Source organism: Chiloscyllium plagiosum, unplaced genomic scaffold, assembly GCF_037043375.1.
Source record: "Chiloscyllium plagiosum isolate Xiang-an unplaced genomic scaffold, Cpla_swu_hap1 HiC_scaffold_19, whole genome shotgun sequence".
Lineage (NCBI taxonomy): Eukaryota > Metazoa > Chordata > Chondrichthyes > Orectolobiformes > Hemiscylliidae > Chiloscyllium > Chiloscyllium plagiosum.
Window position 1 is genome coordinate 21,100,069 of NW_028270157.1, and position 27,194 is coordinate 21,127,262.

Genomic DNA, 27,194 nt, shown 5'->3' on the forward strand with positions numbered 1-27,194 from the left:
ATACACATACCACCCTCTGCATGAAAAAGTTTCCCCTTAGGTCTCTTTTATATCTTTCCCCTCTCAACCTAAACCTACACCCTCTCGTTCTGGACTTCCCAACCCAAGGGAAAAGATAGTATCAATTTATCCTATCGATGCCCCTCATATTTTTATAAACATTTGTAAGGTCACCCCTCCGCTTCTGATGCTCCAGAGAAAACAGCCCCAGCCTATTCAACCTCTCCCTAAGCTGAGATCCTCCAACCCTGGCAACATCCTTGTAAATCTTTTCTGAACCTTTTCAAGTTTCACAACATTCCTCCGATGGGAAGGAGACCAGAATTGCAATATTCCAAAAGTGACTGCACCAATGTCCTGTACAGCCGCAACATGACGTCCCAACTCCTGTACTCGATACACTGACTAATAAAGGAAAGCATACCAAATGTCATCTTCCATATCCTATTCTTTTTAAGATAAGCACTAATTAAAAAGGAAAAATAAAAAAGGGAGACTGAGAAAAGAAACTTCCAGTTTTTCTTTAACTTCATTCATGGGCTGTGAGCATCACTGGCTGGGGCCTGTCCCTAGCTGCTCTTGAGAAGATAGCGAGTGATGTGCTACCTTCTTGAATCGTTGCAACTCATTTCATGTAGATAAATCCATAATGCTGTTAGAGAGAGCAAGTTCCAGGATTTTGATCCAGCGATGCTGAAGGAATGGCGGTATATTTCCATATGTGGATGGTGAGTAACTTGGGCAATTTCAGGTGGTGGTGTTCCCATGTATCCACTGCCCTTGTCCTTTTGGATTGTAGCGGTGGTGGGTTTAGAGGGTGCTACCAGATGAAACTTGGTGAATTTCTGCATTGCATCTTATAGATGGTAATCACTCCTGCTACAGATTGTTGATGGTAGGGAGAGTGAATGTTTGTAGATATGGTGCCAGTCAAGTAGTGGTGCTTTGTCTTGAATGTTGTCAAACTTCTTGAGTGCTATTGGAGCTTCATTTATCCAGGTAAGTAGGAAGGAGTCCATTTCACTCCTTACCAGAGATACTTCTCAGCATTCTGAACAGATTGATTAAAATAACTATGGTTATAAGTCCAATGGTGCAATGCTGGCTGGCTGAAGAAGACAATGTCAGACCCAGGAGCTCAGAATAAGCAAAGATACAGTTACTGTACCTGTTTCTGTGACTGGAAGGTAACATTAGTGGAAGTACATGGGAAGCAGAGATGCAGAGGTTCTGCAGATTTTATTTGTGCCACATTTTGGTGAAGCTGTACTCTTGGAATGTAGGGAGATTGTGCACTGATCTGGCTGGGGATCAGGCTAAATCTTGGGAAGACAAGACTTTTGAGGGATTTTATGACTGAGATTAATGTCATATGCAGGACTGTTAAACCAATTTTTGTAAGATCTGTTTTTGCTATATCTATTTAATCTATCATTTATAGATTATTATCAGCTTTAATTTTGTATGTTAATTAATGTTTAATATACATTGATTCTGTTTTTTGGAGTATAGAAACTAAAATAGTAAAAAATTATTTTGTTTAGACCATGGAATTTTGAAGCTTAATTTTTTTTCAGAAGTAACTAGGATTTCAGGTTTCTTAAAGCACGATCTTGACCTAAATCACGAACATTATCCAAATGAAAGAATACTCTTGTAAACAGGGATGGGTGATATTTCTGTTTGTGTTTTAAATTATATGTAAACATTAGCTTGGTTAGGCTGCACCTTCATTTCTAAAAGCTTTCAGAAGGCCCTTGGAATAGTTTACTTCAAAGTTTGCCTGTATTGATCCACTAAAAATCAGTATTGTGCCTTTATAATGCATTTGCTTTCATCCTTTAAGACTTTTGTTGAATGATTGTATGTGATGTCCATTCATATTCCTCATGATGCAAGTTGTATCCCTGATTGGATAAGCATAACTGTGGTATTTTCGTGCTTTTGTGCGTTATTGAAAACTCTGCTGCTCTATAGAATTGGCACTGTTCTTGTTGGTGAGGATATATCTAAAGCTGACTTATGCTGTGAGATCTTTGGTGAACCATGAGAAGGGTGATTCCTGATGCAGGAGGTTTGTGCAGCAGATTATACTCTGCTTTATACCTGCTGCATCCTCGAACAATATCCGCCAGATAATTAGCTGTAGAAAATTCTGTTATGTTTTCTATTCGATCTCATGCAACTAATAACAATCTCTGTACCAAGGAAGACTGTGCTAAAATATGTATAAAAACAGTTTTTAAAAATTTAATTGGGATATACATTGCATTTTTTTAAGAGTTGAAAGTGGCAACATGCATATCTCACATTAGGCCGTTGACTGCAATACCAAGTGGTTTCCCAAGTTATTCAATCACTTACGCAGTAGCAAGCATCTAATATCAACAACACAAAAGTCACAATTTAAACACGGTTAGCTGATTTGTGCAACCCACCATGAGAAGGAAGATGGGAAAGTAATTAAGAGTAGTTTGATGAGGATACTGCTAGGAGAGACCAATTATAAATGCAACAGAAATTTTTTTTTCCCATTAGATCTCAGGAGGTTAAAGACAAAATTCATAGTGGTTTTCCGGAGTCTGAAAAATTAGGAACAAGGTGAGGCCACTTTACCCCTCAAGCCTGTTCTGCCATTCGTTAACATAATGGTTGATCGTATTGTGATTGATTGCTGCAATTTGTTGAAAATAATGAGGATTGTGAAGCCAATCTGATAAATTATTTTAAGAAGGAACTGACAATTTGAATTATTGGACTGTTGAGGAATGCAGGAGCAGGAGGAGACCCTTCAGTCCCTCAATCCTGCTTCACCATTCTAGATCATGGCTGATCATCTACTTCATTGCTATGTTCCTGCTCTATCTCCTTGATGATGATATCAAAAAAATCTACTGATCTCCGTCATAAATATTCTCAAAGACTGAGAATTCCAAAACGCTCTGTGAGTGAACCAAGTTAAAAATCTCATAACACAAGGTTATTGCCCAACAGGTTTATTTGCAAGTACAAGTTTTTGGAGTGCTGCTCCTTCGCCAGGTAGCGAGTGGGGCAGGATCTTAGGGCACAGAATTTATAGTTAAAGATCAAAGTGTTATACAACTGATATGATGTATTGATTGCTGTTAAGTCTTTAATCATTTAGAATGGGGATGCAAGTTTCAATTGACCACATCATACCTATCTTTGAGTGAAGAAATTCTTTATAATCTCAAATGGCTTGCCCCTTGTTCTACGACTGTGTCCCCTGGTTCTTGATATCCCAGTCGAAAAGTGTGGCACTGGGAAGACACAGCAGATCAGGGTGCAACCGAGGAGCAGGAGAATCTTAGCACTGCTGCCTCACAGCACCAGGGTCCCAGGTTCGATTCCAGCTCGGGTGACTGACTGTGTGGAGTTTGCACATTCTCCCCGTGTCTGCGTGGGTTTCCTCCGGGTGCTCCAGTTTCCTCCCACAGGCCAACGATGTGCAGGCCAGGTGAATTGGCCATGCTAAATTGCCCATAGTGTTAGGTGCATTAGTCAGAGGAAAATGGGTCTGGGTGGGTTACTCTTCGGTGAGTCAGTGTGGACTTGTTGGGCCGAAGGGCCTGTTTCCACACAGTAGGGAATCTAATCTAATCAACTTGGTTGCTGCCTGACCTACTGTGCTTTTCCAATACCACACGTTTTGACTCTGAACTCCAGTATCTGCAGTCTTCACTTTTTCCTTGTCTTGATATCCCAGACAAGGAGACATACTTCTTGCATTTACCCTTTAGAAGAATAGGTAGTGACCTCATTAAATTTTTAACTCCAGAGAGTACAGGCTCAATCTGTTCAGTCTGTCCTTGTTGAATAGCCCTGCCATTGCACGAGTTATAGGTGTACCTTTGCTGTCCTCCTATGGTAAATATATCTATCTTTCCAAAATTGAGGGAGCCAAAACTGTACACAGTACTCCAGGTACAGTATCACCAATGTTCTGTGCAACAGTGTAAATAAGACACATTTAGTCCTGTTCTTTCATTCTCTTGTGAAAAAGGCTACTTGCCTTTCTAATTGCTTGCTGCACCTGCATGTTAGCTTTCAGTGACTTATGAGCAAAGACACCAGGTCCATTGAGACATCAACATTTCTCAATCTAAAGGATTTCAGATTGAGCATTCAAGTCGATATAAACTCAGTGACTTTTGGAGACACACAGTAGAACAGACTTGATGGGCCTAATGTGCTGTGATATATATATATATTTTTCAGAAAATGTATGAAATATATATTCCACAAAAGGTTACATAAACCTCTTTCTTGCCATCCAGCTGAGAGATTGTACTGACTCCTTGTTTCTTAAAGTGCTTCACTGAGACAATGTCAAAAAACACAGGATAAAGAAGAAAGTCTAGTGTTTTTATAAGGCTGTTTTGAAAATTTCAGGATGTTCCAAAATGCTTAAGTGTTTTTTAAAGAATGTGGTCATGGTTTGTAATGTAAGATATTTTTAAGCTAATTACTGCATAGCAAGCAACTTCAAACAGCAATGTGATAACGTCCAGATAATCTGTCATTGTGATGTTGATTTGAGGCATTAGTATTTTCCAAAGCACTAGGGGTAAATGTTCTTGTCCTCTGCAATAGAGTGCCAAGTGATTTTTTTTTTACATTCACCTGAGAGAGCAAACAGGACCCTCGTTTTATACCTTACCTGAAAGAGGCACATCCAGCAGTGCAAACTCACTCCAGACTAATGGAATGTAAGCCTGAATTTTTGCGCTCAACTGAACTTGAACTCATTGACACAGCATAATTTGGCCTGTACTTTTCCATAAGCTACTGCAGGAGCCATCTCTTGCAGTAGCAGAGCCTGGCATTGGGAGAGAGTGTATTCTTCCAGTGTGATACACTGTGAACAAAGCTACACGATGTTACATGATGTCATAAGGTGAAGACATACCGCTTGTTGTCAGTCTTCAGTGACAGATTAGTGTTTATGATTTTAAATATTTCAAAGCAGAAGTGGAACTTAAAAATAAAATTAAAAAAAGATACATTTAACATTTTTAGCAGTTGGCTAGAGTGTGTCAAATGCTGTTTCTGTTATTGGTGGGACCAAGGAAATGGTGAGAGAGAAGTGGAAATGAAACAGTGGGGACGACAGAGGAAGGGGGGTTGGGGGTGGGGGTGGGGGAGCAGTCTGGAGCTGAGAGAACTATGAACATTTTAAACAGACTATAGCAATGATGCTTTAGATTTTCTAACGTATATTCTCATCTAATCTGCTGATAGGTTTCCTTCTCACGATCTTTGCTGACTTGAGCTTGTGATTGAGTTCTAACTCTTTACATGCAAAAATCTGCCATCCTCACCTGGTCTGGATATGTGACTCCAGATCTACAGCCATGTAGTTAACTCTTAGCTGTCTAGTGTGACCAATCACTCCATTCAAGAGCAACTAGGGATGGACAGTAAATGCTAGCCTTGCCATTGATGCTTGCATCCAGTGAAAGAACAAAGAAGAAGAAAAAAACTACTTGCATGTTGGAGGCAAAAATTCCTGAATTCTGGTCCCTGCTTCTTCAAGAATTGAAACAGATCATCAAGATGAATACTGGAACCCATTGCAGTGCATTGTAATTTTGGATTTTAGAGTTTTGAGAAGATTTGTAGCTCAGGTTGAGGTTCTGGATGTAGGTTTGCTCACTGAGCTGGAAGGTTCATTTTCAGATGTTTCATCACTGTATTAGGTAACATCTTCAGTGAGCTTCTGGACGAAGCACTGTTGATGATTCCTGCTTTGTATTTATATGTTTGGGTTTCTTTGGGTTGGTGATGTCATTTCCTGTTATTTTTCTCAGGGGTTGCTAAATGGGGTCCAAGTCCATGTGTTTGTTGATAGAGTTCCGGTTGGAATGCCATGCTTCTAGGAATTCTCATGCGTGTCTCTGTTTGGCTTGTCCTAGGATGGATGTGCTGTCCCAGTTGAAGTGGTTATCTGTATGTAAGGATACGAGTGAGAGAGGGTCATGTCGTTTTGTGGCTAGTTGATGTTCATGTATCCTGGTGGCTAGTTTTCTGTCTGTTCGTCCAATGTAGTGTTTGTTACAGTTCTTGCACGGTATTTTGTAAATGGCATTCGTTTTGCTTGTTGTCTGTATAGGGTCTTTCAAGTTCATTAGCTGCTGTTTTAGTGTGGATTTTAGAATAAGTAAGTTCTTAAGTTGCAGCCCACAAAAGTGGCAAATTCTCAGTATTTCACTGCTAAAGTCTATTGTAACATCAATGCCATTAGTTTGAATAGTTTTTGTCCATGTATTGATTCCAGTATTAAAGAAATGTGGGAAAAAAACCTTAATTATATTGACAAATAGACAAGCAAAGAATGTTTCATTAGAGGTGGAGAAGAATGTAGATTTGAGAGTGGAAGCAGGCAGGCAAGGTTTGTGAAGGAAGCATTTAGTCGAGGCAATTGGTGGGACATTGTTTACATTCCACACTGTTCATCTCTATGTCAAAGGGTACCATGGCAGGACAAAAAGCTCACTTATTGATCAGAAGTAATGTGGCCTATGTAAATAGGATGCTGAGGCAAAAAGTAAGTAGCATTTCCAAACTCAGAATTAATTGCTCACAATTGGACCGGGCAAAAACCCCTACCATTTATTCTAGGGATCAGGAGGGAAAGATTTGTTGGAGGTGTTTTTGAGCCTTGGGAAGTTTATCTGATTTCAGTATTGTACTTTGATACACTGGCAAAATGTGCGGACAAAATATTTCAGTCTTGACTTCCAGTTTACATGAATAAATATTGCAAGAAAAAATAGCCTTGTATTAATTTTGTTAGTAAAGAAAAGGATTTTAACAGTTCCAATTTGCATATAGGTAACAGCTTCAACTTTGTTCTCATGGTATAGCAACAGAAAAATCCAGTGTCAACTGTGACTATTATTTGTGCATAATACAAAGATAAGTTTCCTTATGTGGCAATCTCTTGTGTCCCACCTCCCCAACTCTGTTTCTTTGCTACTGTGCACAAAATAATGTTTGAGCTGATATGCATCCTACTTATTGCAGACGTTCCAGGGAGATTAGTCCAGTACAAACAAATAGTCGCTAACCCTGACCATTCTGACTGATCCCGTGCCCAGAAATTTGAAATGATTTATGCTTTGAACATTTGCTAGAAGGAAGGTGTGGTTTCGTATACATTTGCTCATCAAAAAGAATTTCTGTAAGTGTGTTGGAGGAAAGGGGAAGACATTATCATTGAAAAAAATACCAGGTACGAAGTTAGGTTAACAATACTTCAGTAAGAGGCGTGCATCTCTGAAAAATATTGTTTCCTATGTGTGGTAGTCTGCCAGCTGTTAATACTGATTATTTTTCGCCCTTCATGAGCACTTTTCCAAAAAGAGATTTGTAAACTAAATTAAAATCATGTGAAATATTATTTCTACCAACTTCAGCTGAGTGTAGCATTGTCAACTTTCTGCAGATGTGTTGTGGTTGCTATCTCTGTTTTTTAAAAATCAATTGAGTTAGAATCTCAGAATGGTTACAGCACAGAGGAGGCAATTTGAGCTGTCATGTCTGTGCTAGCCCACTGAATGATCCATTCACCTAATGCCACTCTTCTGTCGTTTCCAAAAACCCAACAAATCTTTTTTAGTTTCCGATGATGTGACTCCTTTTCCACCAATCTGTGCATGTCCTTTTGAAATTCTGCACTGTACTCCTCATGCTTCACATACTTCCAAGTTTCATATGATCTGAAAAGTTTGAAGGTGTGTCCTGCACATGAAGTTTATTTAGGTCATTAATGTACATCAGGATGAAAACCGGTCCCTGGGCAACTCCACTATTAACGTTCCTGTGATCTGAAAAACAGCTATTTGCGACAGATCCCAGTCACTCAGCTAATATCATATTCATGTTGCTCCTGTCCCTGTTTCCTTCCATGAGCTCTAACCCTGCTCATAAGTCTGTGATGCATTACTTCATCAAATGTCTTTTGGAAGTCCATACACATCATATTACCCTTATTAATCCTTTTTTGGTTACACATCAAAAAGCTCACATAACTAATTAAGCAAAATTTTTTGTCCACATTTGCTTTCCTTAATTAATCTACAGTTGCCTGTGATTACTAATTTTTGTAACATATTATTGTTTCTAAAAGCTTTCTTGTCACTGAGGTTAAACTGATTGGCCTTTGGTTGCTGAGCTATTCTTCATTTTTTTTTTTAACAAGGTTGTAACACTTGCAATTCACCAATACTCTCGTACAACCCCTAGATCTAAGGAAGACTGGAAAATCATGGCCAGCATCTTTGCAGCTTCCATGTGTTTGTTTTCTTTTCCCCACCATACACCTTCAAGCCCAGGTTGATTAATATTTTGTACTTCCCTGTCTAAAATAAAACTGGCTATATTTTCTGCTTCTGTCATGCTTATGAGAGTTGCTTATGAAGCATAATTATCTCATGTCTATATCATTGACACAGCAAAAGCTAAAGTTAATTTTGTGCAGCTTTTGCATCAATTGAACAGATTGATTTTTTTTTTAAAAAAAAGCTTTGTTATGCTAGATTGAAATTCAACTTTTGAAAAATTTCAACTCTCCAAAGTAGGGCAAGTTGCATGAGTGTGCAAATGCTTAGCAGATGCAATGAATAAAAGTAAGTTTACGCACTTTGGTAGCAAAAGCAAAAAAAAGTAGTATATTATCTAAATGGCAATAGATTGGGAAAGGGGGAGGGTCAATGAGATCTGAGTGTCCTTGTACACCAGTCATTGACAGTATGAATGCAGGTTCAACAAACACTGACGAGGCAAGTCATATGTTAACCTTTTTATAGAGAGGATTTGAGTACAAGAGCAGGGACATCTTGCTGCAATTGTACAAGGACTTGAATGACACCTTGAACGCTGTGCGTAGTTTTGGACTCTTTTCTGAGGAATAATGTTCTAGTTGTGCAACAAAGGTTTACCAGACTGATTCCTGGGATGACATAGAGTCAGAGATGCACAGTACAAGAACAGATCCTTTGGTCCAACTCGTCCATGCCAACCGGTATCATAAATTCATCCAGTCACATTTACCAACACTTGGCCTATATCCCTCTAAACCCTTCCCAGTCATATGCCCATCCTGATGTGCCTTTTAAATTTGTAATTGTAGCAGGCTCCACCACTTCCTCTGACAGATCATTCCAGACACGCATCACCCTCTGCGTGAAAAAGTTGCCCCTTAGATCCCTTTTAAATCTTTTCCCTCTCCCGTCATCAGGATGTGTGACGAGAAACTGCATTGGCTAGGGCTATATTCACTGAGGTTTAGAAGAATAAAAAGGGGGAGGGTTACTCATAGAAACTTTTAGAATTCTAACAGGGCTTAATGCAGGGTCAATGCGGGAGGAATATTCTTGCTGACTGGGAAGCGCAGAACCAGGGTCACATTCTAAGGAAACTGTGTAGGGCATTTAAGGCTGAGGAAAGACTTGCTCACTCAGAGAGGTGATCTTATGGAATTCGCTGCCACAGAAAGGCAAAAATGTTGAATATTTTTAAGAAAGATAAATATAGTTCTTAGGGTTAAAGGAATCAAAGGGTATGAGTTGAAAACAGGAGTAGGGTACGAAGAAGAATGATCAGCCATGATTGTCTCGGTTGGCAGGACAGGTTCGAAGCACTGGCCTACTCCTCCTATTTACTATACTTCTATGATTAAAAGTCAATTCAACTGACTGAATTTAAAATAATTTCCAAGGTGTGTATATTTGTTTCTGCTCTTCAGACCTAGCTCATTGCAGTCTGTATTCTTCAATTTGGTCCATTTGTATGACTTGTACTATTGAAATCTAACTGAAAGTTTGTAATCTAACTAAAATGGAAGACAAAATCAAAGCCAATTCATTATTTCTTCACATGCTGTAGACAGAACTTGTACAGTGTGATTAAGACTGCTCAATTCAATGCATTGTAATTAGCTAGTTTTATAGTAGTATCTAGAACTTTCCATTCATCGACAAATGGCAACACATCAGTTGGTTAAAATATAATTCAATTAAAACTGAGGTTAAAAAGTAAATTTGCTGCATGAATCTAGTTCAGGTAGATTGGGATGAAAATCTCTCCTCAGCTGTTATAGGATCCAAGGTGAAGATAAGTTTAAAATAATTCCTTCTAGACAACACAACTGCCTAAAATTTGATATTTACACTTCAGAAATGCTGTTGTAAAATTGCTTTCTGTGGTCAATGGAACAAGGTCTCCATTACTTATTCCTCCATTCACGATTGTGGCACATCAGATTAGTTCAGGACATTTACAGTATTGGATACTTTTCATTTCTCCCCCATCTGTTTTCTCTCCTTCCCTTCTTTCCTGACAGTGTTGAGACACAATTTCAGAGGAACCAGGGGCCCTTAGTTAGTTGACTTGAGTTTATTATTCATGTAAAAGCCTTGTCTGTAATTGTCAGTTTGCTTTATGACTCAGGGACTGGGGGGAGGGGGAGGAAGGAGGGAGGTGTCCTCAGCTGATCATAAGTTCATTTATTTTAGTGATTGCTGAAGAGTAATCAGAGCTGGGAACTGAAGTTAACTTTCCTGTCCGTGCAAAAGGATGTTGAAGCTGGTTGTAGCACCCTTGTTCTCAAAATGACTAAAATTACTTAACGTAAAACAGAGTAAGAATTAATCTGGGTATTTTACAAGTCTTTCTGGCATCATTATACATTGAATAAACTCACTAAGCCAGTGGGAGGAACACTGTCTGAGCTAAATTTAACCCATGCTTGATGTTATAGTGGAATGCAAAAAATGTAATTATGTGGCATTATCATCAGTCATTTGAACACAAGAATTCTGTTATATTTTTGTTTCAAACTTAGAAGACCCATTTTTTTCACTACAGAAAAAAAAACCTTTTTTTAAACTGTTTACATTGGCTTGACGGCCATTATCTTAATTTTATTTGAAAAGTAGGTGAATCACTTTTTTTAAAAAAAGCTGTACATACAATTTGTGATCCCATCTGTATGTTGTTCCATGAAGCATTGCACAATGTCATATTTGGTGTTTGCTCTTTCTGTTTACAGGGTGAAAGTATAAAATGGCTGTTCAACAATTACATGAGAACTTCTGAAATATGATTGGATTCATGACGCTGAGAGAGAGACTGCTAGCATTAACTCTAATGGCCAAGTCTGGGTGAGTGATTTTATTTCAGCAGTTTTTGTTCAACGTGTGGGGTAAAAGACTTAAAGTGCATAATTTTTATGCAATGTATTTTTACTTTGCAGAAAATTGTGGACAAGAATTGGAATTTAGATCTGTAAAGTATATACAGTATATGTGTGTTTGTGTGTCTATTACCTAGCTTTAAATGAACTGTTCACATTATTGATTGCAACGAAACCAAATTTCATAAAAGACAAATATTAATGTACTAGAGAAGTTTAATATCAATTAAATATTCAATTAGGATGCAAGTTACCTGACAGTGACTTTTTTTAATATCTGGATTACTTTCCATTCATTTGAATAACATTAAACTTCTGTTCAAGCAAACTGTTCGTTTTATAAACCATGTTGGTGCTTTAACTATACAGTATTAATCTGAAAGCAGCCTTTCAATCTTTTGGCCTGTTCTTTTTAGTATCCAACTCCTATTCATCCTGAGTTTTGTTGTTCAAACTGCCATATTGTTGTACAGGTTTGCCTTTTTAAACATGATTTTTAATTTCTGTTAAATTTTCACTATCTCTTCAGAAAGACAGTATATCATACTGGGATCCAGTTCTTGTTGACAGTGATGTCGTAACTTATCCGAGAGGCTTTTCTTTTCCATAATATAGAGTCATGGAGACGTACAGCACAGAAACAGACACTTCGGTCCAACCCATCAATGCCGACCAGATATCCCAACCCAATCTAGTCCCACTTGCCAGCACCCGGCACATATCCTTCCAAAGCCTTCCTAGTCATATACCCGTCCAGATGCCTTTTAAATGTTGGAATTGTATTAGCTTCCACCATTTCTTCTATCTGCTCATCCCATACACATACTACCCTCTGCGTGAAAACGTTGCCCTTTAGGTCTCTTTTATATTGTTGTCCTTTCACTCTAAATCTATGCCTTCTAGTTCTGGACTCCCCTGGCCCAGAGAAAAGACTTTGTCTGTTGACCCTATCGATGCCCCTCATGATTTTATAAACCTCTATAAGATCACCCCTCAGCCTCTGACGCTCCAGTGAAAACAGTCCTAGCCGATTCAGCCTCTCCCTGTAGCTCAAATCCTCCAACCCTAGCAACATCCTTGTAAATCTTTTCTGAACCCTTTCAAGTTTCATAACATCCTTCTGATAGGAAAGAGACCAGAATTGCACGTAATATTCCAACAGTGGCCTAACCAATGTCCTGTACAGCCGCAACATGACTTCCCAACTCCTGTACTCAATACCCTGACCAATAAAGGAAAGCATACCAAACGCCGCCTTCACTATCCTATCTATCTGCGACTCCGCTTTCAAGGAGCTATGAACCTGCACTCCAAGGTCTCTTTGCTCAGCAACACTCCCTAGGACCTTACCATTTAAGTGTATAAGTCCTGCTAAGATTTGCTTTCCCAAAATGCAGCACCTCGCATTGATCTAAATTAAACTCCATCTGCCACTTCTCAGCCTATTGGCCCATCTGATCAAGATCCCGTTGTAATCTGAGGTAACCCCCTTTGCTGTCCACTACACCTCCAATTTTGGTGTCATCTTCAAACTTACTAACTATACCTCTTATGCTCACATCCAAATCATTTATGTAAATGACAAAAAGTAGAGGGCCCAGCACCAATCCTTGTGGCACTCCATTGGTCACAGGTCTCCAGTCTGAAAAACAACCCTCTACCACCACCCTCTGTCTTCTACCTTTTGAGCCAGTTCTGTATCCAAATAGCTGGTTCTCCCTGTATTCTGTGAGATCTAACCTTGCTAACCAGTCTTCCATGTTGAACACCTTACTGAAATCCATATAGATCATGTCTACTGCTCTGCCCTCATCAATCCTCTTTGTTACTTCTTCAAAAAATTCAATCAAGTTTGTGAGACATGATTTCCCACGCACCAAGCCTTGTTGACTATCCCTAATCAGTCCTTACCTTTCCAAATACATGTACACAGGAAGCTCGATTATCCAAATACCAATTATCTGAAAATAGGATTATCCGAAGGAGATCTCGAGATCCCAACAGAAATATTACATCAAAGGCGTGTTTCCAACACTAATTGCGTCTTTTGTTTACAGTGATTAAAAGTGCTGCTGCGTACAGTCCTGAACTGATGGGAGCGCATGACCGATTTAAATGACTGACCTCCCGCCCTCTCTCTCTCCTCACACTTTCCCTCGAGTTCTACAGAGGTGTTACCCTATACCCCCCACTTCCCCAGATAATCCTTCCAACATTGTCCTGTACAGAGCAGAGGTAGATCCTGTCAAAACGTTGCAGTAAAAATGTGTACGTGCATGTGTGTGTACGTGCGGGCTATTTGGAGATTCACCCCTCAAGAGGCAGTAGCAGCAGCAGCAGCAGTCTTGTTGTTGGTGTCTAGACCAGCTGACCTGAAGAGAGGCAGGGATGGGTCAGCGGGGGCAATGTTGGACAGGGTTTGGTGGGCGGGTGGGGGGCAGAGTCTTTAATGGGGTTTGGGAGACGGGGGCCGTGTTTGCCGGGGTTTGGGGACAGTGTTGGATGGGGTTTTGGGGTGGGGGGGGTGGCAGTGTTGGATGGGGTTTGGGATGTGGGTGTGGGGTGTTATTGGACTGGGTTTGGAGGCAGATGGGGAGGCTGCGTTGGGGGTGGACATCGCGGGTGGGTGGGGGGCAGTGTTGGACGGGCTTTGGGGGCCAAGCGGTGGGAGGTTTTGGGATTGGGCAAGGGCTCGCCCACGGTGTGTTGCTGCTAGTCTCCTGAATGGGCAGCAGACGTAATAGAACACTCTGAGCCCCAGAGGAAGGCGTTGAATCGATTAACCAAACAATCAGTTATCCTGACGATATCGTGCCCGCCCATCTCGTTCGGATAATCGAGGTTCCTGTGTATGTCCTGTACCTCAGGATTTCCTGCAACAACTTGCCCACCACCGACATCAGGCTCACTGGTGTATAGTTCCCTGGCTTGTCCTTACCATCTTAAATAGTGGCACCATGTTAGCCAACCTCCAGTCTTCTGGCACCTCACCTGTGACTACCGATACAAATATCTCAGCAAAAGGCCCAGCAATCACTTTCCTAGCTTCCCACGGAGTTCTAGGGTACACCTGATCAGGTACTGGGGATTTATCCATTTTTATGCATTTCAAGACAGCCAGCACTTCCTCCACTGTAATATGGACATTTTTCAAGATGTCACCATCTATCTCCCTACATTCTATATTTTCCATGACCTTTTCCACAGTAAATACAGATGCAAAATACTCATTTAGTGGCTCCACACAAAGGCTGCCATGCTGATCTCTGAGGGGCCCTATTCTCTCCCTAGTTACCCTTTTGTCCTTAATGTATTTGTAAAAACCCTTTGGATTCTCCTTAATTCTATTTGTCCAAGCTATCTTATGTCCCCTTTTTGCCCTCCTGATTTCCCTCTTGAGTATATGCCTACTGCCTTTATACTCTTCTAAGGATTCACTTGATCTATCCTTTCTATACCTAACATAGGCTTCCTTCTTTTTCTTAACCAAACCTTCAATTTCTTTAGTCATCCAGCATTCCCTACCAGCCTTTCCTTTCACCCTAACACGAACATACTGCCTCTGGACTCTCGTTATCTCATTTCTGAAGGCTTCCCATTTTCCAACCGTCCCTTTACGTGCGAACATCTGCCCCCAGTCAGCTTTTGAAAGTTCTTGCCTAATCCTGTCAAAATTGGCCTTTCTCCACTTTAGAAATTCAACTTTTAGATTTGGTCTATCCTTTTCCAACACTATTTAAAATCTAATAGAATGATGGTCACTGTCCCCAAAGTGCTCCCACACTGACACCTCAGTCACCTGCTCTGTCTTATTTCCCAAGAGTAGGTCAAGTTTTGCACCTTCTCTAGTAGGTACATCCACATACTGATTCAGAAAACTTTCTTGTACACACTTAGCAAATTCCTCTCCATCTAAACCCTTAACACTATGGGAATCCCAGTCTATGTTTGGAAAGTTAAAATCTCCTCCCATAACCACCCTATTATTCTTACAGATAACTGAGATCTCCTTACAAATATGTTTCTCAATTTCCCTCCGACTATTAGGGGGTCCCAGTAAGGTGATCATCCCTTTCTTATTTCTCATTTCCACCCAAATTTCTTCCCTGGATGTATTTCCGGGAATATCCTCCCTCAGTACAGCTGTAATGCTATCCCTTATCAAAAACGCCACTCCCCCTTCTCTGTTGCCTCCCATTCTGTCCTTCTGTAGCATTTAGTATCAAAAGGCTGCTTGATTACAAAAGCATTGAGCATGATCCTGTCCTGGCCACAAAGGGGCACTTCACGGGTGAAGTCACCAGCAAGTCCCTGAAATGGGAGAAGTTGAAGCTGATTGTAGCACTTCTAATTTTTATATCGTTTGTTCCTGGGCATCGCCTGCTCAGCCATCATTTATTGCTCATCCCTTATTGACCAGAGGGCAGTTAACAGTCTGAAAGTCACATGTAGACCAGGTAAGGACAGCAATTTCCATCCATAAAGGTCATTAGTGAACCAGATGGATTTTTGTTTCTCCAACAATTGACAGCTGTTTCATGGTCATCATTACAATCTTAATTCCAGCGATTTTCACGAATTCAAATTCCACCATAGTGGAATTCAAGCCCAGGTCCCCAGAACATTACCAATGTCTCTGGATTAATCATCTAGCAATAATACTACTAAGCCATCACTTATAATGGGCTTTTAGTAATTTAACTAGCAAGATAGATTTAGAACTATGGAAAGATTTACCACAGAGCAGCTCTCCCACAACCTCAGTTAGAATTTGGCGACTTGGGTTTTTCCCATCTGTTGAAAACTTTACTTCTCACAAGTTTTGGATCAACCATGAAGGTCACCTGAGCTAATTTACCAAAATACTTGATCAAGGGGAGGCCTATTGATATTAAGACCATAAGACATAGGAGTGGAAGTAAGGCCATTCAGCCCATCGAGTCCACTCCGCCATTCAATCATGGCTGATAAGCATTTCAACGTCACTTACCCGCACTCTCCGCATATCCCTTAATTTCTTGCAAGATTAAGAATTTATCAATTTCTGCCTTGAAGACATTTAACGTCCTAACCTCCACTACGCTCTGTGGCAATGAATTCCACAGGCCCACCATTCTCTGGCTGAAGAAATGTCTCCTCATTTCCATTTTAAATTGACCCCCTCTAATTGTAAGGCTGTGCCCACAGGTCCTAGTGTCCCCACCTGACTGAAACAAATTCCCAGTGTCCACCTGTTCTAAGCCATGCATTATCTTGTAAGTTTCTATTAGATCTCCCCTCAATCTTCTAAACTCTAGTGAATACAATCCCAGAATCCTCAGCCATTCATCGTATGTTAGACTTACCATTTCAGGGATCCATCCGTGTGAATCTCCGCTGGATGTGCTCCAGTGCCAGTATATCCTTCCTGAGGTGTGGGGTCCAAAACTGGAAACTGTATTCTAATTGGGGCCTAACCAGAGATTTATAAAGTCTCAGCAGAACATCACTGCTTTTACATTCCAACCCTCTTGAGATAAATGACAATATTACATTTGCTTTCTTAACCACGGACTAAACCTGCAAGTCTGCCTTTAGAGACTTCTGGACAAGCACTCCCAGATCCCTTGGTACTTTGGTTTTATGAATTTTCTCACCGTTTAGAAAATAGTCCATGTCTGTGTTCTTTCTTCCAAAGTGCAAGACCTCGCATTTACTCAATTGAATTTCATCAGCCATTTCTTGGGCCACTCTCCTAAACTGTCTAAATCTTTCTGCAGCTTCCCCACCTCCTCAGTACTATCTGCCTGTCCGCCTAACTTCGTATCATCAGTGAACTTCGCCAGAATGCCCCCAGTCCCTTCGTCCAGATCATTAATATATAAAGTGAACAGCTGCGCCCCCAACACTGAACCCTCTGGAGCACCACTTATCACTAGCTGCCATTCTGAAAAAGAACCTTTTATCCCAACACTCTGCCTTCTCTCAGACAGCCAATCCTCAATCCATACCAGTAGCTCACCTCAAACACCATGGGCCCTCACCTTATTCAGCAGCCTCCTTATGAAAGGTCTTTTGGAAGTCTAGGTAGGTAACATCCACCGCAGTTCAGGCAGCATCCAAGGAGCAGGAAAATCGATGTTTCGAGCAAAAGCCCTTCATCAGGAATACAGGCAGAGTGCCGGAAGGGTGGAGAGATAAATGAGAGGAGGGTGAGGGTGGGGAGAAAGTAGCATAGAGTACAATAGGTGAGTGGGGGTGGGATGAAGGTGATAGGTCAGAGAGGAGGATGGAGTGGATAGGTGGAAAGGAAGATAGGCAGATAGGACAAGTCATGGGGACAGTGCAGAGCTGAAAGTTTGGAACTGGGGTGAGGTGGGGAAGAGGAAATGAGGAAACTGGTGAAGTCCACTGTGGATGCTGCCTGAACTGCTGTGCTTTACCAGCACACTCTAATCCAGAATCTGCTTTCCAGCATCTGCAGTCATTGTTTTTACCTAGGTGACATCCACCAGGTTTCCTTGGTCTACTTGTTACCTTTTCAAAGGTATTATTGCTTGACTGGGGTCCTCGATAGTTTGAATTTTTTAAAATATCTGCAATAAAGAGTATAATGACAATCGTGAAACTGTTTGGAGGGTGGGACTAGATTGGGTTGGGATATCTGGTCGGCATGGACAAATTGGACCGAAGGGTCGATGTTTCCATGCTGTACATCTCTATGACTCTATATTGTCGATTATTGGAAAAACCTATCTGGTTCACTAATATTCTTTTGGAAAGGAAACTGTCATCTTTACCTGGCCTGGCCTATGTGTGACTCCACATCCACATTAATGTGATTGACTCTCAACTGCCCTCTGGACAATTAGGTGTGGGCAAGATGTGAATGAATAAAAAAGTCTGTTGGAAAGAAATACGTAAGGCCACAGAAGGAAATTCAGGCATTGTTTGGGGCTTTTTCACTAAAACTTGCATCTCTGCTGCAGTATAGGGCAAGTTAACCCAGTAAGGGTCTCAGAACCTGATACACTGAAGCTGATAATTCAAAATAAATCAGTGATTTAGATTGTGCTGCAGATGAGTGTGCCATTTTGCAACTGTCTAAGTCATCGCATTGACTGTTTTTGTGCACTCTCGTATTTATTCATCAGTGTAAGGACCATGTCAAGTTTTATTGAATCAACAGTAAACCTGAGACATTTCTCAATCGTATCATTGCACAATTCCAAGTTTCAGGGTAACAAAATATAGAATTTCTTTTTGTTGCGGAATTTTTTTTTGGTCACCATGTTAAAGGAGCTTGTACGATCTCTTCAAATAACCTTTCTTTCTCCTGTGCACAAAACCTTCCATCATATGTAAGGATTTGGCTGTGATTCTCCTTCCAATGGAAAAGAACTCCAGAAGAGAATATTTGCTTACAGTTAGGCTGAAGGAAGTTTTTGAAAGACCAAAACGTTGTAAGAGATTGTAACGTTACAGGAATCTACATCTAGGTGGCTGATAAGATCATCTCATGAATGCTAATAAAATTGCATCATTACTTATCTTAGAGCACAAGTCCTTTAATCCAATCATGTCGCCGTTGTGTTAATTCAGCAGTAAAGATAAACTTAAATTATAAAGGGTGAAAGATTATTTGAAATTTATAAAGGACACCTCGATTATTGGTGTACTATTTGCTGTAAAATACCATTAGTTTGAAGCCTGTTTTTATTTTTCATAAGTTTGTAGAATAGAATCCCTACCGTGTGGGAACAGGTTGGCCCAGCAAATCCACATTGGCCCTCTGAAGAATAACCCACCCAGGCCTATTCCCCTACCCTATTACTCTGTTTCCCCTGACTAATGTAACTAACCTACACATCCCTAAACATTATGGGCAATTTAGCATGGCCAATTCACCTAATCTGCACATCATTGGATTTTGGGAGGAAACTCATGTAGACAAGGAAAAAAATGTGCCAACTCCACACAGGGAGTCGCCCAAGACTGAAATCCTCCTGAAGAGGAAACACTCCTGCCAGTGTCCATCCTTCCGAACCCCTTCAGAATCTTGCATATTTCAATGAGTAGTTGGAAGATCTGATTTGATTTGTTGTGTTCACATGTACCTGAGTACAGTGAAGAGCTTTGTAATGCAAGCAGTACAGGCAGATTATAGACATACCGATCAAGGGATGCTTAGACAGAACAATGCATACAAACTTGCGGCTGCATTGGAGGTGCACAAAGAAACATCGATACTATTTGATTAGATTAGATTCCCTATAGTATGGAAACTGGCCCTTCGGTCCAACAAGTCCACACCAATCTTCCGAAAAGTAATGCACCCAGACCCATTCCCCTATCCTATATTTAGCCCTGTCGAATGCATCTCACATTATGGGCAATTTAGCATGGCCAGTTCATCTAACCTGCACATCTTTGGATTGTGGGAGAAAACAGGAGCACCCGGAGGAAACCCACAGAGACACAGGGCGAATGTGCAAACTCCACACACAGTTACCCAAGGCTGGTCTAATCACTGAGCCACTGTGCCATTCAGCAGTCTATAACAGCAGGGGAAGAAGTTGTTCATGAATCCATTGGTACATGTGTTCAAGATTCTGCCTGATATTAGGTTGGAAGAGAGCATTTTTGGAGTGGGGGGAGTCTTTGATGATGTTGGCAGCCTTTCTGTGGCAATGAGAAGTGTAAGTGAAATCCATGGATGGGAGGTTGGCTTCTGTGATGGTCTGGGCTATGTACACAAATTTCTATAGTTTCTTACGGTCCTTGGCAGAGGGAATTAGAAAATAAATTGGGGCAGATGCAGGGTGAAAGGATAAATCAAGTCAGTCGTCGTCTTCAAGTATTGCAGCGTACCAACTACATATCCATTCTCCATATTAAATAAATGAAAAATTTTCAATACAAAGTTTACCATATAATCTAGTCTAGATCTTTTTTTAATCGTGAGTTCTCTCAAATTGTTAGTTATTTCTGTAAACTGATATTAAATGTTAAGTGGCATTTCACAATCATCCACATACCTTAGAGCAACTTGATTCTGTAGAAACAAAAACAGAAATTGCTGGAAAAAACTCAGCAGATCTGGCAGCGTCTGTGGAGAGAAAGAGTTAATCAGAGAAATCAAGGCCTAGTGTGTGGGGTTGGGGTAAGGACGCGGAAGAAGGTGCCTTAAGCCCTTGAACTTGATATTTAGCCCAGAAGGCTGCAGAGTTCCCAAGCAGAAAATGATGTTCTGTAAATTTGCTGGAAAATTCACTAGTGAGCGTAAGGAATAATGCTGTCACTATCCCTGGTCACCCTCATTTTTCATTAAGTGCACTGCATTCAAAACATGGATAGACAAGACTTGGAATCAAATACTTTAAGATCTTCTGGATAGAAGTGTCCATTCATGGTGATGAAGCTTTTTGTGTGGACAGTTGGTGTCCATTTGTCATTACAATCTTGTCTGTTTGGCAAGGAGCAGTAAATTGATTTGGTCTGTTTGTTGAACTAACCAAACTTCAGTTATCATGATGCCTGTTTGATCAGTTTGAATGTCCATAACACAACATTGTTTGCTAATGACTTCACACCATTTCGAGACTTTGAGCTAATGGGAACTGTTACTTAGCATTGACATCCAGGCAGCTGTTCATTGCCTTGAAATCCAAAACCTTAACATTGCAGCTGAATTGGTTTTAAATAACCTATATATACTGCAACCCAGTGTACTTGACGAACGATTCATAGTTATAGATTTACTGTTTAAATTGACATATTGTCATTCGCATTGAAATGCATCTATTTTACGTTATCAGTTACTGCTTGTAGTATGGCTGAAATTATTATTGTTATGTATGCAAGTTAACTTGTGTCTATAATATCTTCCAAACAATCATGAGATGAACAGAAGCAAAATAGTGCAGATACTGGAAATCAGAAATTAAACAGAAATTGCTGGAGAAACTCTGCACCTCTGGGAGCACTTGGTAGAGAAAAAGAGTTAATGTTAAAGTCCAATATGACTTTTCTTTGGCACAGGAGAAATCTGCTTTTATTTAGCATTGGAGGGCAGTAAACTTGGTGACCTGGTGAACTGTGATCTAATCTAAATTGAGATAAAGCAGATGATGTCTAATGCTTTAGAGTGTCACATCCCATTGAATCAACCTTTTAGGTTTGATTCATAGTTCTTGTTTAAAAGATGTACTGGAGCAATCGCCAAAAAGCGGATGTCATTTGGAAGGACAGCCAAGTCTTTGGCCTTGATGGCTTGAATATCAGAATCATCAAGTCCGCTTAGCAGAATCTCCTATCCATTCCAAACTGCATGATACTAGTAATTCCAAGATCTGGTTTCAGATAGTCAATACTTAACACCAGGTCAAACATTGTATCATGTGTTTGTGGATAAAGAGAGGTATGAGCATAACACATGCAAAAAAGACCACTTAATCTAGACTCTTATCAAAAGTATTATTCAGACAACTCATTTGGTTAAAGTCGTACCGGCTGTTGACTTCAGCTGTTGAGGTGATCAATTTTACAAATTTATTAGGATTAAATTCCCGAATTTTGGGTATTGAGGGCTGGAACTGCTGCATATAGTAAAATGACACGTAATTAACCTAATCTAAAGAAGATGTATTGAGCATACACTAATGTGACATCACAGAAAAGTGATTGAAAAAAAGAGTCGTGATGTGGAGGAGCTGGTGTTGGACTGGCGTGGACAAAGTTAAAAATTGCAAACACCAAAATTGTAGTCCGACAGGTTTATTTGGAAGCACTAACTTTCAGAGTGCTGCTCCTTCGTCAGTTGGTTGTGGAGTATAAGATCATGTGACAGAATTTATAGCAAAAGATTACAGGGTCGTGAAACTGAAATGATGTATTGAACAAACCTGGATTGTTAAGTTTCTCATCTTTTAGAATCGATTGCAAGTTAATATGTAAATCCCAGAACTACTTTTAAGTCACCTTCTCAAGTACCAGTAATGACAGAACAATGCAATTTCAAGTGCACAATTCTATCTTTGAAATGGTAACTGATATACTTACGAGACTGAGAAAAGCATGTATGATTTTATAGACAGTATGTTACTGTAGTCTACTTTAAATGAATTGGGTTCGTTATGCAATTAAAGTTTTTATTGTAACTATTAAATGTACTGAACTATAGGGTTAGAAAATATGTATTCTGTACATATGAAGTTTATGCATTTCACAAATTTCCTGCTAGAGATATTAGCAGTGAGAAAGCAAATGATTGGATGAAATATTTTTGCACCTGACTTTCTCTTTCACTAAGTATTTACAATAATCCTTCGCAGTTTATGTTGACCCTCATATTAAGAGTAAAGGGAAAGATTGCCATCTATCAAAGAAAGAATCCAGAGTAATTAGATGCTTAGCCAAAGAATTTCAAAGCAAGTCAAGCATGAAATCTTGATTTCCTAGATCTTTTGAAGGGGTTGTGGGTGTAGTGGGTTTGGGGGAATGGAGTGTACAGGTTTTGTAGTGATACTGTCCAAACAGTTTCATATAAGCCAGGATGCAATCTTCTAGGTTCTGGGGCAGTGATTACTCATGACTAAATCAAAATTCTGACTTTCTTTAGACCAGCGTTCAGACCTAAAAATTTCACAGTTCCATCGGATAGGGCTATCAACTTATCTTAACTAAATAGCAAATGTGGAATTTTTATCAGCCCTTTGAGGATCTAATTTCCCAATTCTGTTCATTTGTTGATAAATTTAAGTCAGTAAGTTTGGTTAGAAATTTCTGATGAAAAGTTTGTCATAATTGCTTTCTTCCTGCTGTAGATCTGCACCTGTACCTCAATCAGTATTGTAGTGTATTGAATGTATCATAAAATCAGTTACTAGAAAAATAGCAGCCAAAACAACCAACTTTAAATTGCAACAATTCCACTTGAAATGATTAACCTTTGTACAAACCTTTTTGAACTTCTCACCTGCAAAATATAAAGGGAATACGTATAAGAAATGTATTTTTGACAAACACCACCACAGTTTTAAAACACAGTCAAACCAAGTCTACTTATGTTGCTCATAAACACAGATCACTTTTTTCCTTCCAATCAATCTGAATTCTTCCTCATTTATGCAAAGTTAGTCATTTATGATTGCTTATTCAGATTACAGAATACTTAGAAAATGAAATTTAACATTGGTGTTCTGTCTTCATTCTGAATCCATTTCAGTTATTGAAGATACGTCAGATGTAGGAGCAACAGTAGGCCATTCAGCCTGTTGAGTTTGCTGTGCCATTCAGTGAGTTCATGGCTGATCTGATCATTCTCAAATCCACTTTCCTACCCTTTCCCCATAGACCTTGATTCTCTTACTACTAATAATAATAATATATAACTAATAATAAGTCTGTCTATCTGAGCCTGAACTGTGCGTTACAACCCAGCCTTTACAACCCACTGTAGTAAAGATTCACGACCATATGAGAAAAATAAAACTCCTCATTGTTGTTTTAAGTGGTTGTTGCATTACTTTGAGATTATGCCATCTGATTCTAGACTCGCCCAGAAGTGAAACAACCTCTCAGCATCTACCCTGTCAAACCTACTAAGAATGTTGAATGTATAGCTGAGGTTGCCTCTTATTCTTCTAAACTTCAATAGGTACAGGCCCAACCTACCAACCACCCCTCATGAGAATCCCTCCATGCCTGGAATCAACTTAGTGAATTATCTGACTGCCTCCAATGCTTCTATATCTTTCCTTAGATAAGGAGCTCAAAGCTTTTTCCAGTATTCCATGTATGGTCTAACTAGTGCCTTATATAATTCCACTAAGAGTTCCCTATTTTTATACTTCATTCCCTCTGAAATAAAAATCAATGTTCAATTTGCCTTCCCTATTACCTACTGAATTTGTGTTATCTTTTTGTGATTTATGCATGAGGACCCCCAAGTCCCTTTATGCGGCAGCTTTCTAAGTCTTCCTCCATTTAAATAATACTCCCCACTTCTTCCTGCCAAAATGCATAACTTCATATTTCCCCACATTGTGTTCCATCTACCAAAGTTAAGCCCACTCACTTAACCTGTGTATGTCCCTCTGCAGCCACTTTGTCAGCCTAACCATTTGCCTTCTCACCTGTTTTTGTGTCATCTGCAAACTTGGTCTGTCATCAGAGTCATTTATATTGTAAATAATTGTGCCCTCAGCAATGATCCCTGTGGCACTCCACTAGTTGCCATGCTGACAGTTAGCCATTTATATCAACGTTATGTCTTTTATTAGTGAGCCAATTCTTGACCTATGCTAATATGCTACCTACATCACCACAAAACTTAAATAAAATCATATCTGGCAACCTTTCTATCGCTATCAACCAGCTATTTGGTAAATTGCTTAAACTTGGCATGTGTTGTGATATTTGGTTTTTAATTTAGGAAAACAGCTGTACATGTAATGACCACAATAATCTTGAATTCATTATTTCATTTACTTTTGGTATGTCTTGGATTCATGGATGAGGTGGGATTACTGAACTTTAATTCTTTGTTCTCTTGATAATGGCATTAAACTATTTTTTTGTCTGACAATAATATGAGTATTGATTCCTTTCAGTCTCTTACACTTGAAACAAAATTAAATTAAACCTAAAATAAAATGAAGAACTGGGGATGCTGAAGATCTGAAACCAAAACAGAAATTGCTGGAGAAACTCAGCAAGTCTGGCTGCATCTATGGAGTGAAAGCATAACCTAACTATGAACGGAATTAGACATTTAGAAAAAATCAAAGTAATGTAAAATGGAAAACACTTAATATTTTGACCTGAGTATAAGTCACATTCAAATGTTTTTTATTTCAGAGATCAGGCGGTCTTCTGAAGAAGTCATGGGTAGCTCTTGTAGCTGTCCAGATAAAGACACTGTCCCAGATGACCATCTAGCAAAATTTAAGGTAATATGTTTTAAGCCTACAGTCTTTTATGTGTGTGTATGTTTCTTTCCCTCTGGAACATGGTCATATGTATTGGAACGTCTTTGCTATTCATCCCTGAAAATTTATTCAGAAATCATTGTTACACCTGAAGTTATGCAGTTGAGCATCACAATGTTGTATATACATTACTTGTAAATGGTTGCTAATTGGAAAATTCTTAAAAAAGCTGCAGCCAAAAGAAAATGTTATGAAAAGAGTTAAAAAGAAAAATGAAATAAGAGACTTCTGTACTTTTACAACCATAATCAGGATATATTTAGGATTCTAACCTTCACCAGTATTTTCCAACTCGCTAGCATAAACAGGATCCTTGCTTTTAACAGTATAGCTTTGCCCATGCTAATGGAGATCCAGAAACCACATCATATGAACTTTTGGATTAAAACTGCTGCTTCTCGATTAGTTGAGCATCATGATACCCAAATCCAAGTACTGTTTCCATGGAGTTAAGATTGACACAAGTGATTGATATTTTGGAACACATTTTTATTATGCAAGTGGTATCTAGTTCTTAAAACTCTAAGGTTTAAAGTGTATTTTCTCCACAGGTGATTAACGTGGATGATGATGGTAATGAGCTGGGTTCTGGTATAATGGAACTTACAGATACAGAATTGATTTTACATACACGGAAGAGAGATCCTGTGAAATGGCCCTACCTCTGCCTGCGTCGTTATGGCTATGATTCTAACCTCTTCTCTTTTGAAAGTGGCCGAAGATGTCAAACTGGGCAAGGTATGTCAGCCACTTATTAACCGGATTCAGAAGAACAACTGTCTCTTAGAATTTGTATTCACAAGTATGCTTTGAGAAGTTGACTTATTTCAAATTCAGTTTGAGCCGTTCATGTGTATATATAATAATTCTGAAGTGCATTGTTTATTTGTAAATACAATTGACTATTTAATAATGATTTTTATACTTCAACTGTGGTTTCAAGCACAGATTAGGTTCATGAGTAGGCATTCAGTCCCTTCACTTTGCTCTGCTGTCCAAAAAGGCATTTTAATCTTGTTTCTCTTTATCCATCGGTAATTTCAGCACAATTCGTTCAATAATGTGTCTCATTTATTTTTTTCCTATGTATATTTCAACTTGTTTACATGAAATTTCGTCCCTCACTGCTGTGCCCAGTTTAGTTTTATCCAACTAATTGTCTTTCTCTCTCCCCACTCTCCCCTACTCCCCACACACAGGCACGTGCGCGCGCACACACACTCACCACCTTTTTTTCCATAGCCTTCTGGTGCTCGTTGGTTTGATTGTAAGGCCATAAAACGTAGAAGCACAAATAGGCGAGTCAGCCATTCTGGTCTGCTCTGCCATTCATTGAGACAATGACTGCTCTGATAGTTTTTAATTCCACTTTCCTGCCTTGTCCTTCATCTTTGAATCCCTTGAAGATTAAAAATCTTTCTTAGCCTTGAGTATACTTAATGATCAAGTCTCAATAGCACAGATTTGCACAGACTCACAACCCCCTGAGAGAAAAAGTTGCTCCCCATCTCTGTTATGAATATGTGCTGCCTTTTTCTATCATATGCCCTCTGGTCTTAGACTCTCCTACAGGGGAAACAACCTTTCTGCATCGAGCCTGTCCAGACCTCTAAGAATCTTGTATGTTATATTCAAATAATGGCATTCCATCCAACATAGAAAGCATTAAAATAATGATAGTCATTTATTGCATTGACTGGGTTTCTTAGATTTTGTTTTTTAAGTGATCAAGATGTTATCCTACATCAGCACTTTTAAGAAAGGACCACTGATAATGATGTGAAGTTAGATCTCTTGTATGTTTTTTTGTTTCTGGCAATAATAATACTCCCAAATGAGGAGAGTCGAGGGCAATTTTTGTGCCTTATTGCAATGAACTAACTCGGCACAGGCTAAGGAACCTCCTGATCTGAGGTCACACAGTTTTACCAATCATACTTGCACTTGAAAAACTATTAAGAGCTATTTAAGATATTTTTTGGTTTGTACATTGCTGTGTAATTACA

General features: G+C 39.5%; 1 protein-coding gene across 3 annotated transcripts in view; it reads left to right on the forward strand.

The window, feature by feature from the left end:
• The window catches only part of frs2a (fibroblast growth factor receptor substrate 2a), a 120,763-nt gene that overhangs the window by 60,458 nt on the left and 33,111 nt on the right, over positions 1-27,194 (forward strand). For all 3 annotated transcript variants that reach the window (XM_087997105.1, XM_087997106.1, XM_087997107.1), the window contains exons 2-4: positions 11,075-11,186; positions 25,058-25,149; positions 25,740-25,926. In XM_087997105.1, the coding sequence (XP_087853231.1) occupies positions 25,084-25,149; positions 25,740-25,926 (253 nt within the window). In that variant the 5' untranslated portion in view covers positions 11,075-11,186; positions 25,058-25,083. The remainder of the gene's footprint in view (positions 1-11,074; positions 11,187-25,057; positions 25,150-25,739; positions 25,927-27,194) is intronic.